This window comes from Hypanus sabinus, chromosome 1, assembly GCF_030144855.1.
Source record: "Hypanus sabinus isolate sHypSab1 chromosome 1, sHypSab1.hap1, whole genome shotgun sequence".
NCBI classification, from domain to species: domain Eukaryota; kingdom Metazoa; phylum Chordata; class Chondrichthyes; order Myliobatiformes; family Dasyatidae; genus Hypanus; species Hypanus sabinus.
In genome coordinates, this window is record NC_082706.1 from 181901822 (window position 1) to 181917225 (window position 15404).

General features: G+C 40.2%; 1 protein-coding gene across 1 annotated transcript in view; it reads right to left on the bottom strand.

Moving 5' to 3' along the window:
* The window catches only part of trpa1a (transient receptor potential cation channel, subfamily A, member 1a), a 94133-nt gene extending 83310 nt beyond the window's left edge, over positions 1 to 10823 (bottom strand). Inside the window, exons 1-4 of the mRNA XM_059953902.1 lie at positions 10722 to 10823; positions 10370 to 10532; positions 6516 to 6691; positions 1464 to 1571 (exon numbers count right to left, since the gene is read on the bottom strand). Coding sequence (XP_059809885.1) covers positions 1464 to 1571; positions 6516 to 6691; positions 10370 to 10532; positions 10722 to 10823 — 549 coding nt within the window. The remainder of the gene's footprint in view (positions 1 to 1463; positions 1572 to 6515; positions 6692 to 10369; positions 10533 to 10721) is intronic.
* Positions 10824 to 15404: the final 4581 nt, after the last annotated feature.

Consider the following 15404-nt stretch of genomic DNA (forward strand, 5'->3'; position numbering starts at 1 on the left):
AAGAGCACGGCCATTGCATTATGGCAGCACTTTACAAATCATCGTGAGGTGGGGTGCTGAGCTGAAATTATCAGATGATAGGGGGAGAGGTAGGAAGTGCTGAGGAAGCAATGCAATCACTGCACGACTTGGACGAATTAGAAGAATGGGCAAAATATGGCAGATGGAATACAGTGTTGGGAAATGTACGATGATGCATTTTGGTAAACAGAACAATATTGCAGACTATTACCTAGGTGGGGAGAAGGTTCAAACATCAGAGGTGCAGAGGAACTTAGGAGTCCTTGTGCAAGACTCCCAGAAGGTTAATTAACAGGTTGAGTCTGTGGTAAAGAGGGCAAGTACAATGTTGGCACTTATTTCATGGAGAATAGACTATAAAAGCAAGGAGATAATACTGAGGCTATAAGGCACTACTCCGGCCACACTTGGAGTATCACGAACAGCCTTGGGCCCCATATCTCAGAAAGGGTGTGTTCTCATTGGAGAGAGTCCACAGGAGGTTCACATGGATGAATCCAGAATGAAGGGGTTAACATATGAGGAACATTTAGCAGCTTTGGGCCTGTACTCACTGGAATTTAAAAGAATGCATGGGGATCTCATGAAACCTACCAAATGTCAAAAGGGTGGGTGTGGAGAGGATGCATCCTATGGTGGGGGGATCCAGAACTAGAGGGCATTGCCTCAAATTTTAGAACAGAGGTAAGGAGGAATTTTTTTAGCTGGAGGGTAGTGAATCTGTGGAATGTTCTGCCACAGACTGCAGTGGAGACCAAGCCCATGTGTATATTTAAGGTGGAAGTTGATTATTTTCTGGGTCAGGGCACCAAAGGATCTGGCAAGAAGGCAGGTGTATGGGGTTGAGTGGGATCCAGGATCAGCCATGATGGAATGGCAGAGCAGACTCAATGGGCTAAATGGTGTAATTTGCTCCTATGCCTTATGATCTTATGGTCCCATATCATAGATAACATTGCGGTTTAAATCCTTGAAAACTTTATTAAGATCACAGAAATTCAACTTACATGGGAACCTTTCAGGAATAGTTTGGGAGACGTTCAGAGGCAAAGAGTAATAGAGCACTGAAAAAGACCCTTCAGCCCAAATCATCCAAGCTGACCAGGTGCCTATTAAGCTAGTTCAATTTGCCTGTGTTTGGCATTCTTGGAAAAATTCTTATGCATATAACCATACTTACCAAAATGCCCCCTATATGTTGTTATTGTACCCGTCTCAAGTGCCTTCTCCAGCAGCTCAATCCTCCTGAGTGAAAAAGCCTAAATGTTCTGGTTTAGCTTCAAATCCACCTCTCAAAGATAAGCATTACTTCTTTTTTTAAAAAAAAAATCACTTATATTATCACAGACTGAAAAACAGTGAAACTCATTTAACATTTGTTACATTTTGATGGTCATGTTTAGAAAGACACAGCTAGCGCAGGCAACAATAAGGATACATACCAATATGGACAATCCTTCAGAATTATCTTTCGAACATGCTAACATCACTGGTGTATTATTGAGATCGCCTTCCAGGTCCAGATCTGTAGCTTTTTGTGAGGCTAGTGTCTAAGGGGAAATTAGTAAGATCATTTAAATGAACTTCAATATACAAAATACATAAGGGTAGACCCCAACAGTACAATAATGTAAATGGTTAATAATGTGGCCCATTAAACATCTTACCCATAAGCAGTTGGGAAATTGATTTCCAGATTGTTATCATCCATAGTACACAAGAATCCAAAGTTAAGGTCTATCCTATGTACTGAAACAGAAACTTCAATTCAACTGGACTCAAATAATTCGTACTAGAATTACTGTTGCAAGGAATATTTCAGTTTCCTATTGATTGTTCCACCAATAGTGGAGTGGGAAAGCAGAATTCAGAATTGCAAGTTATGTACAACAGAGGTGCACATGATTGGACTGTTTTCTATTCTTTTGTGGAATATGGGGTTTGAGGGAAGACTAACATTTATTTTCCACCTCTGAGAAGATAATAATGATCCGTTAGTCTGGAACTATTGTGGCAGAGAATGGATCAATACTCCTTCTAGGTTGTAAAAGCCATATGATTGAGATGTGATAGGTAATGGCTTAGCAGATAGATATTGTGCTTATTGTAGATGTGTACAATGTGCTGGTGGTGATTAATAGTAATGTTTAAAGAATGTAACCAGATAGGTTGCATTGTATTGTATCAGACTTCTTAAGTGATACTGGAGACAGACATATCCAGAAAAGAAAACAATACTCTATTACATTCTTAACATACCTTTCTCGGTGGTGAAAAGACTTGGGGGAGTCAAGAGATGAGTTATTTTGCCGAGGAAATCCAACCTCAGATTTCCTCTCCTAACCCACAGCTTTTCTGTAGTTGGTCTTGTTAAGATTTTGACCAGTTGTAACCCTCAGAATATTAATAGCAGTGAACTGGATAATGTTAATATTGCTCAATATCAAACCAAGGTGATCATCTCTATCTAGTTGGGCCACAGAACAATCATCTCCAAGTTTAGTCACCTTCTAACTCAAGCATAAATGCTGTCTAAAATGTGCTGCTTTTGTCACAAAACTCTCCACAAACAGAAAAATTTCAAAGATACTGAATATTATGCAAGTAGTTAACATCCTCGTTTCTAAACTTATATGGAAAGAAAAGGATATTGATGAAATGACTGGTAGCTGCTTCCAGGACAGTACCCTGAGGGACTCCTGTGGTGAACTACATATACCTGTTTGGACACGCCCCCCCCCCCTCCCGCTGACTGCTCCTGTGGCCCCTCCCACTGACCGTGGCTCCTCCCACGGACCCCGGTATAAAGGCGATTTGAGCCTGAGCCCCAGCCTCAGTCTCCAGGATGTAGTGTGGTGGTCAATTGCTGCTTGTTCTTTCTTCCAGCCAATAAAAGCCTATATCTCACCTCACGTCTCCGAGAGTTATTGATGGTGCATCAACTCCTTAGCAATAATTGGCTCCCAAAGCCACAATCAGCTTACTTTATGTATATGAAATCCAACTCCAACCAGCAGAGGGTCTTTCCCTAGAGCTAAATGCCTTTAACTCTACATGAATTCCAACAGCAGTTCCCAGCTCAACCCTAGAATTTCACTCTTTTGATCATGCTTGGATCAAGTCAAATTCAAAACATAAGAGAGCTAATTTATAGTGACCGGTTGGCATTTGATAGTATTATCAATGTGACATGTCATCACTTGGCTAGTGCTACAGAGTAGGTGCCATTCATTCATTTTTAACAGGTTGTCAAGAATGGGTATTTTCTATAATATCAGTTAGAAATCAGTGACAGCACAGTGCATGGCTAGATGTCGTAATAGAGCTGGAGGACAAGTCTGCAGTACTTCAGTGAAGGATATTGTATGAAGCCTTGACCTTACTGTTTACAAAGCACTCGTCCATTTCTTGATATTAACAGGAGTAAATTGAATTGCTTAATCATTGCTTCTATAAAGGTAGAGAGGGGAAGGATGCTAAATAGAAGATGATAAGTGAAGTCAGGTAGGTAGGAATTGTCCAAGGCTGGAAAAGAAGGAATCTGATCCGAGAGAAAAGTGGACCATAGAGAAAGGGACCAAGGGGGATAGGCTGGTGAGAAGAAGTAAATGGCCAGAGTGGGGAACAGAGGAAGAGGGGAGGGGGAGGGAATTTTTTTTGTCAGTAGGAGAAACTGAGAGGAAGAGAAAACCCTTAAAATTCCATTTATTTTATATTGCAACACTACTGATATTTGGGGTAAGTTTTACAGTTGGAAAATTAAACTCGTAGGAGCCCAAAAATCCCTCTGAAAAATCAGGATATGTCTTTCCTCAACGGGTCTAGATTACCTAGAAGAGTGAGCAAAATTGCTCTACTTCAGAGTGTTAGTGTTCAGTAACGTAACTCAGTTTTGCAGAATCATTCCAGCAGATTGTTTGATTTTAGTTTGCATTGGCAAACTCAGTTCAAATAGGAAGCAGTAATATGATTAGAGCATCCGGGCATCATTATATTTCCTTTGTCAGAGCTTAAGAGGGAGAGAGAAATATTATAATTGTTTCAGATCAATAACCACTCAGCAGAATTATCACTGACCCAAAATGTTAATTGATTTTGCCTCAGATGCTGAGTATTTCCAGCCCTGCTTGTTTTCATTTCATTTGTAGTTTTATTTTGATTTTCAAGTAAAGTGTATGGATGTGTTTAAATCATGTGAGTTGTAATCAGGTTCATAAAATTAGTGTTTGGGGCAGATAAAAACATGAATTCAAATCCAGTTTACTGCAATTCGGCCATCAACTTTATGACACTGAGAAATGAAACTGCTTATTATGAACCTATATGAGACAATTGTAAATAAAACAAATTTTTTTGGTTTCTTTCTGACTCAATGTCCAGACTCAATTTGATCAGTAAAACTATCAACATCTAATAGACATATTTGCCCTGCTGCTGTCCTAATCTCTTTCCTCATCTGAATTTTGCAAATACATTTGAATTGAATAGAATAAATTTAATTTCATCCCTTTAATGAGATTTCTTATGAGATCATACTGAGTGAAGTTGCTTTCTAAGGGAAGCTGTAATCATGGGCTACTTTATTGAACCTTTTATCATTCACGTTTCCTTTCCAACTCTACTTCCTCTTGCATTTACCACTGGACCAACCTTCCTCTCAGACACTTCTACTCATAATGCAAGACTCTAATAATCTCCTATCCATCAGCTTGAGACTATGGTTCATCAGGTAACATTTGCAGGGTTTCCTTTCAACTCATCAGGGTCTGTAGCATACTAGATTTTGTAAGACACTGAATGAACGTCTGTCCAGTCAAATGACACTTAACTCTTTCTGATCTTGTACCATGTGAGGTCTGTTATTAACTAATGTCTGTTGGTGAGTTAACACTGAGAATGCCTGTTAAGTGTTTCGATAGCTGGATTCATGGATTCTTTTTGGATTCAGACTTTTGTTTATATGTGTAAACTTTAATGTGCTTTGTAAGCCCAAGGAATGTTGTGTGCTACATTAAAATGTCTTATTGATTTAAGAAGGTATGCTGAATACTATGTTAATGGACACAGGTGTTGTTTGAATGATAGAAACCGGACTGTGTTAATGGATGTGAACAAAGAGTTTTTCTGCCTCATTGTTGCCCTGCATGTGTGAATATATCAGACTGCTTTTTGACTTTTCTTTGGACTTTACCCAGACTGGGATCATGATCGGTGCCCAGGGCTCAGGGACAGTTTCATGAGCAAGTCAGAAATCAGAGTTGTGCCAACAGTATCTGCTGAGTGGTGAAGAAATGATGAGGCCAGAAACCTTTGTGATTTGCTATGTAGTAATTTGGGTGGTTTATTTGTGCTACCTATTTTATGATAATAAATTTGGCGTAAGTTACTTTGTTACGCTTGTACACTCATTACCAGCAAACACAAAGTACACTGCAGATGCTGTGGTCAAATCAAGATGTACAAATAAGCTGGATCCTGATGAAGGGTCTTGGCTCGAAACGTTGACTGCTTCTTTCAACGGATGCTGCCCGACCTGCTGAGTTCATCCAGCTTTTTTGTACATCTTGATACACTCATTACTACATTTCTAGACACTCGTACAGTTGGGCCTGATTAATCTGGCCTGCACTTCCATCACATCAGCACTCACATACACCCTGTCTGAGTGCCCCCCACCCTCCCCACCCCACAACTCGCAAACACACTCATCTTGCACTGGTCACTTTTCATCTTTTATTACACAATTGTTTCACATATTTGCACTACTGCTTGTTTCATTATAATGTTACCAGTAACATTATACTGTCTTACAGAGACACTTTTACCTCACACTTTATGTTAATCTGCCAATACTCAGGCCATGCCAGTGCTGGATTATAACTCTACAATATGTACTGTGTGTGCCTTTATGTACTGTGTTTTCCACCTTGGCTTCAGACGAACAAGGTTTTGTTTAGCTCTATACATGTGTATGGTTGAAAAACAAACTTGAACTATCAGGGAAGTAGTTCCCATGGATTCCCACATCTATTAACCCTAACCCCAGACTCTGTATTCCTTTGCATTCACTAAGACCTCAGTTCCCTTGCCTTATTTCACCTTATCTGGTTCACCGGAGAATTTAGTAATAGTGTAACATCCAAGTAAATTTCTTCATCATCTTGTTTTCCAACACTTAAAGATGTTAACTAAGTGAGGATTTTTGTTGATAATTTATATCATTGTTTGGTTCTAGACTGACAGTATAGAAGAAAAGGCCGGAGCAAAACAAACGAGGCTTTGATCACACTGCTCTGCTGTGGTGAAAGTTACCATTTTCTCTGGGCTCTGCAGCTATCAAAGTGGTTATAAGCTGAAAATATGTATGAGAGCCACACAAAAGTAGTGAAGTAAAACAGGTAGGTTTCCAAAAGACATCACCTGCCTGACCCCACTTTCCTAGAAAACTCTAAAGAGAACAGCAGTCACAAGATGATAGAATTTAATTATCTTACCTTCACCACCGCATTATGATTTAAAGACACAGCCACGTGAAGAGGTGATAGACACATATTGTTCAGAATGTTAGGGTTTGCACCTCTGTCGAGTAGAGTTTGTACAACATGCACTTGATTTTTTTCTGCAGCCCAGTGCAAAGGCGTGTTTCCATTGGAATCAATGACATTTAGTACTGGGAAAGAAACAAACCTCAATTTATTGTAGGATCACAACAAGGTGTCTTTAGACAAGAGATCATGACACCAATCTTGTGTTCATTCGGGATTTATTTATTATCAAAGAAAGTATATTTATACAACCTTGAGATCTTCTTGCTCACAGGTAGCCACAAAGCAAGAAACTCAAAAGATCCCAATTTAAAGAAACAAAGCAAAATATATTTAAAAAATAAAAGACCAACATTCAATAGGCAAGAGAAAGCAAAAATACAAATCTTGCAAACAATTGAAATAGCATTCTGAACCAAAATTGAGTCCTCAGATCTGAAGCCCGGAGTAGGACCAAAGCCTTGCTAATCAGTTTATCATGCAGCAGCTGGGGCAGTCTTCATAGCCTCAGCGCCATGCAGATGACCATCATAGAGAATGAGTTAAATCAGCTCTTGTTCCGACCAGCACCCTGGGTTTTCAGTCTATCTGTGTCTATCTATCAGCTCATGACATTGACCTCATGCTGAATACAGATTAAGCTTCATTTTGAAGCCCCATTCAAATTTTACATAAAAGCTATTTCTTCAGCTTGACATGTCAGGAGGATGGTATGGACAAACTGTACATACACATCAAGGACAGGAACTTCCATGGGTTTATAATCATGTGCCTAATGCAATTCAGCTAACATTAGCCACAGGACAAAAGAAGCAATGTTTTTAAATCAAAAATCCATTCAGCACAAATCACTTTATTATAATTTTTGATGCATGTTTGTAAGTCATTGCATATAAAACGAGAGCAGCCCAGAAGTCCCATCCCAGATAAAAATCAGTCTCCTCTGCTGTGTTCATTTGAGTGGGTCTTAGAGGATGCTTTTAAAGCTAAGTGTTTTTGTTCGTGGCTAAGCACAAATTTTCTTTGCCCTTTTAAAAGCTATTAAATATTATTGTTTAACCTATCAGAAAATGAGCACTGAAAACCAATGAAACTAATACCTGAATACATTTTTAAAGTCATTTTCAGTTTTCTAAAATTGAATCAATTGCCTAAAAGCATTGACTAATAGTATTTTTTGCGCTAAACCCCTTTTCAGCAGACCGAATCAACTTATTAATCTGATATCAAGGAATATCTTTTAAACTAAAATTTAAGATATAAATTCAGTCCAATACACATGTTTACGGGAGCTTTCATGTAGCACAACAAACAAATGATTTAAACAAAAGTCCTTAGGTTGGAGGCTGCCCAGACACAACATGAAGTGTGCTTCTCCACCCTGAGAGTGGCCTCATCATGGTGGCAGAGACGAGGGCGCGGAACAACATCTCAGAATGGAACTGGGCAGTGGAATTAAAACGGTTTGCCGCTGGGACATCCTGCTTGTTGTAGATGGAACGAATATGCTCGACAAAGCAGTACCCCACTCTCCATCGGGTCTTACCGGTGTGGAAAGGGGCACATAAGGAGAATCGAATGCAGTAGAAGACCCCCCCAGCTGACTCGCAGGTGAACTGTTGCCTCACCCGGAAGGATTGTTTGGGATCCTGAATGGAGTAGAGGCAGGGTAGATTAGGGTGAATGTTTTCAAAGTAAAATCATTTTTTCTCTCTTTTGGCACTTCTTTGCTATAAAATAAATGTCCAAATCAGAATTAATTAGATAAATGATCCATTAACATTTCCTATTCACAGTTGCCCATCCAGCAATTCCTTCTCTTCTCAAACTTTCCTAACTACTCTAGCTCCTGATCTTAAATTTTCTAATCTCCCACTTACCCACTGCCACTCCTAAACCCAAGCTACACCAGCACTACTCGCAATCTTTCCATGCACCACTCTCCTGAGCCTTGACCCCAGTCTTCCCAAACAACCACCAAACAATCCCCAAACAAAGGTTCCTGTTGCCCTCTCCACCACTAGCCACTAAACTCTGCCCATCACAGGAAACTTTGAAAATGTGCAACACCACCCTGGGCATCCATCTGAGCACAACTAATTTTGAGACATTCCAGTGGCACACAACATTTTTACAAATATACTTTGCGTCTATTGCATTCATGAATCAAAGTCGGAATGAACCTCAGAAGAACTGCCTTCTTTGTGCTCAGTGCTATTCTGTTAATATATATAATGACTTTAACGGGTAAAGTCACATCCATAAGAACTTAATTAAATCTAGAGTGCACTGGCTGTCAGAGGTAATAAATTTTATAAATTGCAAACATGAGTGCACACATACAACACGGTGATAAGTTTATGACCCTACTGACTTGACAGAAACCAATACTCCATCAGCAGAAAGTTAATGTAAAATCATTAAATGAAAATATGAGGACTTGAGTTATAGACAAAGGTTGAAAAGATTAGGGATTTATTCCCTGGAGTGCAGAGAGTGAATACAGTTCTTATAGAGATATACACAATTGTGTGGGGTATAGATAGGGTAAATAAGACGCAGATTTTTCTCCCCCGAGGTTAGGAAAGACCAGAACTACAATCATAGGTTCAGAGTGAAATGTGAAATAATTAAGAGAAATCCAGGGGGAAGCTTCTTCACTCAAAGGGTGACGCACATGTGAAATGAGCTGCCTTCAGAAGTGGACGCGGGTTCGATTGCAACATCCCAGGGAAGTTTGGATAGGTACATGGGAGAAAAAGATATTGAAGTCTATGGACCGGGAGCAGGTAGAACTAGACAGAGAAATAGGTCGGTGTGGGCCAGATGGGCCAAAAGGTCTGTTTCTGTGCTGTAGCTCTCTATGACTCTATGAATCTATGTGGCGTCACTTTTACAATGTATTTGAGAATATGTCTTTTTCCAATGTTCTTTGGCCTCAAGTGGACTAGAAGGCAACAGTGCTGATTACCCACTGGAGATAAGGCCACTGAGAGTGCCTCACCAGGGTCCTCGATCCTGGGCCCGTCTTTACGTCTTTAGTGTTGCCTCCAGGTGTAACCCATCTTCTTAATGTACCCTTCCTTGCCCAGGAATGAGGTCTTTAGAGCTTCTGCTGGTGTTTCTGTAGCACTGGGTTTTTCCCAGGATGGAGTTGCTAGCCCCATGCCCTACCCACCTCCTTTCACATCTGGGTTTGGAACCATTCATGCCGGAGTTTAATTATCCTTTTTCCTTTTTTTTTCCTTTTCCCTTCTCTCTAAACCTTTTTTGTTCCCCTCACCCCCAGCAGGTGAATAACTGGGCTGGTAAAGTTTTTGGGAAACAGAAGCAGAAAAGGGATGCCCGCTGGTCTCAGTGTGCCAGTTGTGCCAGTTGTAGATGCCCCACTCTTTCCCTATGAAGGTGGAAATTATGTTCGGGCCACTAATGGAATTATTGACTCCACTAGACACTTTCGATTACCATATGAGGAATGCTTGGTTCACAGGAACAGTTTAAAATAAAAACAACTTTTCCATGGAATATCCACATTTCCTGCAGTGTTAACACTGTCCACTGCCAGCTTTTGCTGTAAAGTTTGAAATTGTGATTCAGCCTATATTAAGGTGCCATCTAAGAAAGGATTTTGTCACCATGGTTCACACGGTCTTTTCAAACCTGTCTTCGTGTAATGTAGGATGTCAAATGGCTATAAGTGCATCCCCTGCAGGGTGGAAGTGTGAAATCATCCCCTTATAAACTGCATATAATGTTAAAAAAAACTTTTTATTTTTAACTTATTTTACCTAGTGACCACTTACCTTCAGGGTCCGTATGTTCAATGATTAATGTCAAGATGTTATGGTGACCCGCTCCAGCAGCGTGATGCAATGGGGTTGATTTATGTTCATCCATTCGGCTCAGGCAGTCACTATCTACTTCCATTAACTTTTCAATCCGTGTTATATCACCATGGTCAACCAGCTAAGAATACAATTAAGCATCTTAATTACCTACTCACACAAAAAGTTCAATCTTTTCTCATTTTTGAAAGATTTAAGGATTAAATCTGGATTATTTCAGGAACACACAGGATTTATATTAGCAAAGTGTAGATTCCATATTTCATTCATTCAGTAATTTGATTTTATTCAGAATGTTTCATACAATTACCTTGAATATGTTAAAGTTCTTCTGTGAAGAACATTCATCCATATTTTGTATTGAAGAATAAGAACAAGCATTTTGTTGCCCACTTGTAATAATATATTGCATCGTTCTTCAGCAAATAATTAAATTTGTTTCCCCCAAGTAGAATCTAATTTCTTTTCAGGCATTCATTGACACATTCTTAATCCTAGAAAGACACAATAGGAACTCTCTAAATATTATTAGCAAAGCATTTAAAATCATGACATTTTGACAGCAGTTAGTGTAAGTTCTCTCATTATTTTGGTGAGATCGTATGAGGAAAGTCTGGCAGCTCTTGGGCTGTATTCCCTGGAGTTCAGGAGAGTGATGGGGGATCTCATAAAAACATTCTGAATGTTAAAAAGCCTGAGCAGATTAGATATAGCAAAGATAGTTCCCATGGTAGGGGATTCTAGGACAAGAGGGCATGACTTTAGGATTGAAGGATGTTCACTTAGAACAAAGATGCAAAGAAATTACTTTAGTCAGAGAGTGGTAAATCTGTGGAATTTGCTGCTACGAGCGGCTGTGGAGGCCAAGTCATTAGGTAAATTTAAAGCAGAGATAGATAGGTTCTTGATTAGCCAGGGCATCAAAGGGTATGGGGAGAAGGCAGGGGAGTTGGGATGACTGGAAGAATTGGATCAGCTCATGATTGCCTGGTGGAGCAGACTCGATAGGCTCTCTTGATAGCCCTGCAAACCTTCCATTCAAATTGTCATCTATTTCTCATTTGAATACTGCAGTCAAATCTACCTCTGCTGTTACTCCAGGCTACATATCCCTGAGCCCAACCACTCACAGAAAAACATAATTTCCCTCATGCTACTTCTGGTTCTTTTGGCAAATACCAACAATTTATTGTTCTTGACATCTTTGCCAATGAAAATAATTTCTAATTCCCTGTGCACCCTTCATATTTGTTAGTACAGCTATGAGATCTCCTCTGGTCTAAGAACAACCCCAATTTCTCCAATCCATCTGAATAAATGAACTCCCTCTTCTCTAGGATCATTTTCTGAAATCATTTCTGCACACACTAAAGCTACTAATCTTATCTAAAGTGTAGCATCCAGAATTCCAATTATGGACAAAACACTTTTATGATAAAATTTAAAAATGTTATCTCATCCTCTGTGCCTCTACTTATAAAACCCATGATTGTGTATGGTGCTTTAACTACTTTCTCAACTTTGTCCCATAACTTACAGTGAGTACCCCCAAGTTAGACCGTAAGGCCACAAGATATCGGAGCACAATTAGGCCATTTAGCTCATCAAGTCTGCTCTGCCATTTCACCGTGGCTGATCCATTTCCCTCTTAATCCCGTTCTCCTGCCCTCTCCCCATAACATTTCATGCCCTGACCTCTCAACCTCAACTTTAAATTCACCCAATAACCTGGCCTTCACAGCTGCCGATGGCAACAAATTCCACAGATTCACCACCTTCTGGCTAAAGAAATTCCTCCTCGAAAGTGACATTCTTCTATTCTGCTGCTGTGCCCCCTGGTCCTATAATGCCCCGCTATAAGGAACATCCTCTCCACATCCGCTCCATTTAAGCCTTTCAACATTCGGTAGGTTTCAATGAGTTCAATGGTTCTTGTATTCCTTTATGCAGTTATTTTTTGTTTTCTTTTTCTTTCTAGCAAAATGTCATATTTGTTACGTATACTACCATTCCACCAAACTATCTCCACTTCCCTCAAATCCACAACCATGCTGTTGAAAATTCACTATACTCTCAAATTTTGTTTCATCTGCAAATAAGTAAATTGTTCTCAGTGCAAACAAGACTGAGTCATTAACACATTCAAAGAAAAATACTGGCCCAGCTATCCAAGCATCTTATCCACATTTCCCTCCAGCCCAAGCTTTTTTTAACGAATATCTGCAGGCTTTCAGTGAGAAATGTACGCCTTCATGCTAATTCTATCCTTGTTTATTGATTCTTCAACTCTCTTTAACACTCTGATGTTAAACTGATGCCTTGAAGTTACTGCATGTTTCTTTTTGAATAAGGGTGTAACATTTGACATTTTTCAGTCCTCAGGTACCACCTATAAATGCCTAGAAGATTACGGCCAGGGTCTCTGTAATTTTATCCCTTGCTTTCCACAGCAACCTAGAATACATCCCATCTTGATCAGATAATTTGTCCAGCTTAAGTGAAACTAGCCCCTCTAATATCACCTCTTTGTCAATATTTAGCATTCCAGAATCCCAACATCTTCTTTTGATGAGACTTCAGCTGCAAATTCTTCCTCAATAAAAAAAATAGTGAAAATATTCATATACCCCGCCTCAAATTTTGGTCTGTTATTTAGTCAACCTCTCTTAAAAACCTCTTTTTACACATGCATAGATTGGATTCAGATATACTTTAAAATCTACTGCCGGTCTTCTCTGATGTTCTCTATTTTCCTCTTTTGCTTGAATTTTTCCTTCTACTGCTGATTTCTAGCTTCCAATTTATTACAGAAAATACTTCACTGATCTCTCAAAATCTCAGTTCTCCCAAAGCAATTTACTCATCCTTCCTTCCAATTTGTAACTCCCAGTTCACCAAAACATATGTGTTGTTCTCTGGCTCCCAATTTCTCCAGAATAACCTTTGACAGCATTGGGTCACAATTTTCCAAAAACTCATTTGGAAGTGATCTCTCACTTCAAATTCCCCAAGAATATATAATTAGTATCCGGTTGCCAATTTTCCAAAACAATAGTGAGTCATTCGGATATGAATTGTTGTAAAGTAATTTGTTATGTCTTATGCACTCTATATTCTGTGTCTTGAAAACCTTGAAAAAAAGCATGTAAGCTCTTGACACCTTAATAGATATCATTACCAAGACCTGCAAAATCAATAATCTGGAAAATCTGTAATGACCCAAAATGCTGAGGTTAATGTTGCGGCTATTAGAGCAAAGTGCTTGACATGTGACTCAGCTCTTGCATCATCTACAAAGCAAAACATCAGATGGGGGTGCTGGAACACCTTCTATAGATGTACCGTGGAGAGCATTCTGACAGGCTGCATCACTGTCTGGTATGGAGGGGCTACTGCACAGGTCCAAAAGAAGCTGCAGAGGGTTGTACATTTAGTCAGCTCCATCTTGGGTACTAGCCTACAAAGAATCCAGGGCATCTTCAAGGAGCAGTGTCTTAGAAAGGCAGCTTCCATTATTAAGGACCCCCAGCACCCAGGACGTGCCCTTTTCTCACTGTTGCCATTGGGTAGGAGGTACAGAAGCCTGAAGACACACACTCAGCGATTCGGGAACAGCTTCTTCCCTTCTGTTATCCAATTTCTAAATGGACATTGAACTTGTGAATACTACTTCACTTTTTAAATATATATTATTTCTGTTTTTGCACAATTTCTAATCTATTCAATATATGTTTACTGTAATTTATATATTTATTATTATTATTTTATTTTTTTCTATATTATGCATTGCATTGAACTGCTGCTGCTAAATTAACCAATTTCACAACACATGCCGGTAATAATAAACCTAATTCTGATTCTGAAGCTGTAACAATAGTCGCATGGCATTCAAGTTAAATTAACCTGCTAGCACAGTATCCAAAACACCTCTCTTCTCTCTTCAGTTGTCCATCGGAATCTGATGACGACATCCACTCCTTTAACAGTGAGATCTTTGATGACTATACAGTCCTATCCTGGACCCACAAGCTCTATTGCAGGTGGGACATGTATATGTGGTAGTGGTGGTAGTGATGGCAAACATGGCTGCTTTTCTTCTGGCTCTCTTCTGCTGTCTTCTGGTAGTTCTTTCCATCTTTAGATTATGAACCCCATCCTGACACAGCTGTTGTGAAGTGTTACGGTCAGCAGCACCATCCTCCATGTCTCAGGTCTGATCTTGCACTTCCTTAAAGCATTCTTCATCTGATCCTTATCGTGCTTCTTCGGCCCTCCAGCTGACCATTGACCATGATGTAGCTGGCCGTATAACACTCTGCAGGGTAGCCGTCCTGGGGGCATCCTTATCACATGCCCCAGGCACTGCAGCTGACGCTGGGTGATCACAGCCTCAATACTTCTGCAGTTGGTCTTTACAAGTATTTCAATGTGAGGCACCCGCTCACGCCAGGTAATTCCCAGGATGCGCTGAAGGCAGCTTATGTGGAAGCGCTCCAAGGACTTGATGTGACGGCTGTAGGTTACCCAAGCTTCACAGCCATAAAGGAGGGTGGTGACACAGACTGCTTGGTATACAGTGACCTCTGTGGAGGGACGAAGGCTCCTGTTCTGAAAGACTGTACACCAAAGTCTCCCAAAGGCAGCTGTTTAATGCGGCTCTGGATGTCGCTGTCAATGCCGCTATCCTCAGAGAGAATGCTCCCCAGATATTTGAACGTTGGCACTACTGACAGCTTTTCATCACTAACAGTGAAGGCAGGTAGGGTGGGTGGGACACTAGCACTCCATTGGCAAACCACTTCTGTCTTGATGGCATTGACGGTCAGCCCCATCCTGCTGTACGCTCTCACCGCCGCAGCAAGGACAGTCTGAAGATCCTCCGGAGTGTGGGCCACAAGAGCAGTCGACTGCATACTGCAGCTCCAGGACCCGTTCTCTACGGAGTTCGGTGGTTGTGTGGAGCCTCCTGATTTTAAAGAGGTTGCTATCTAAT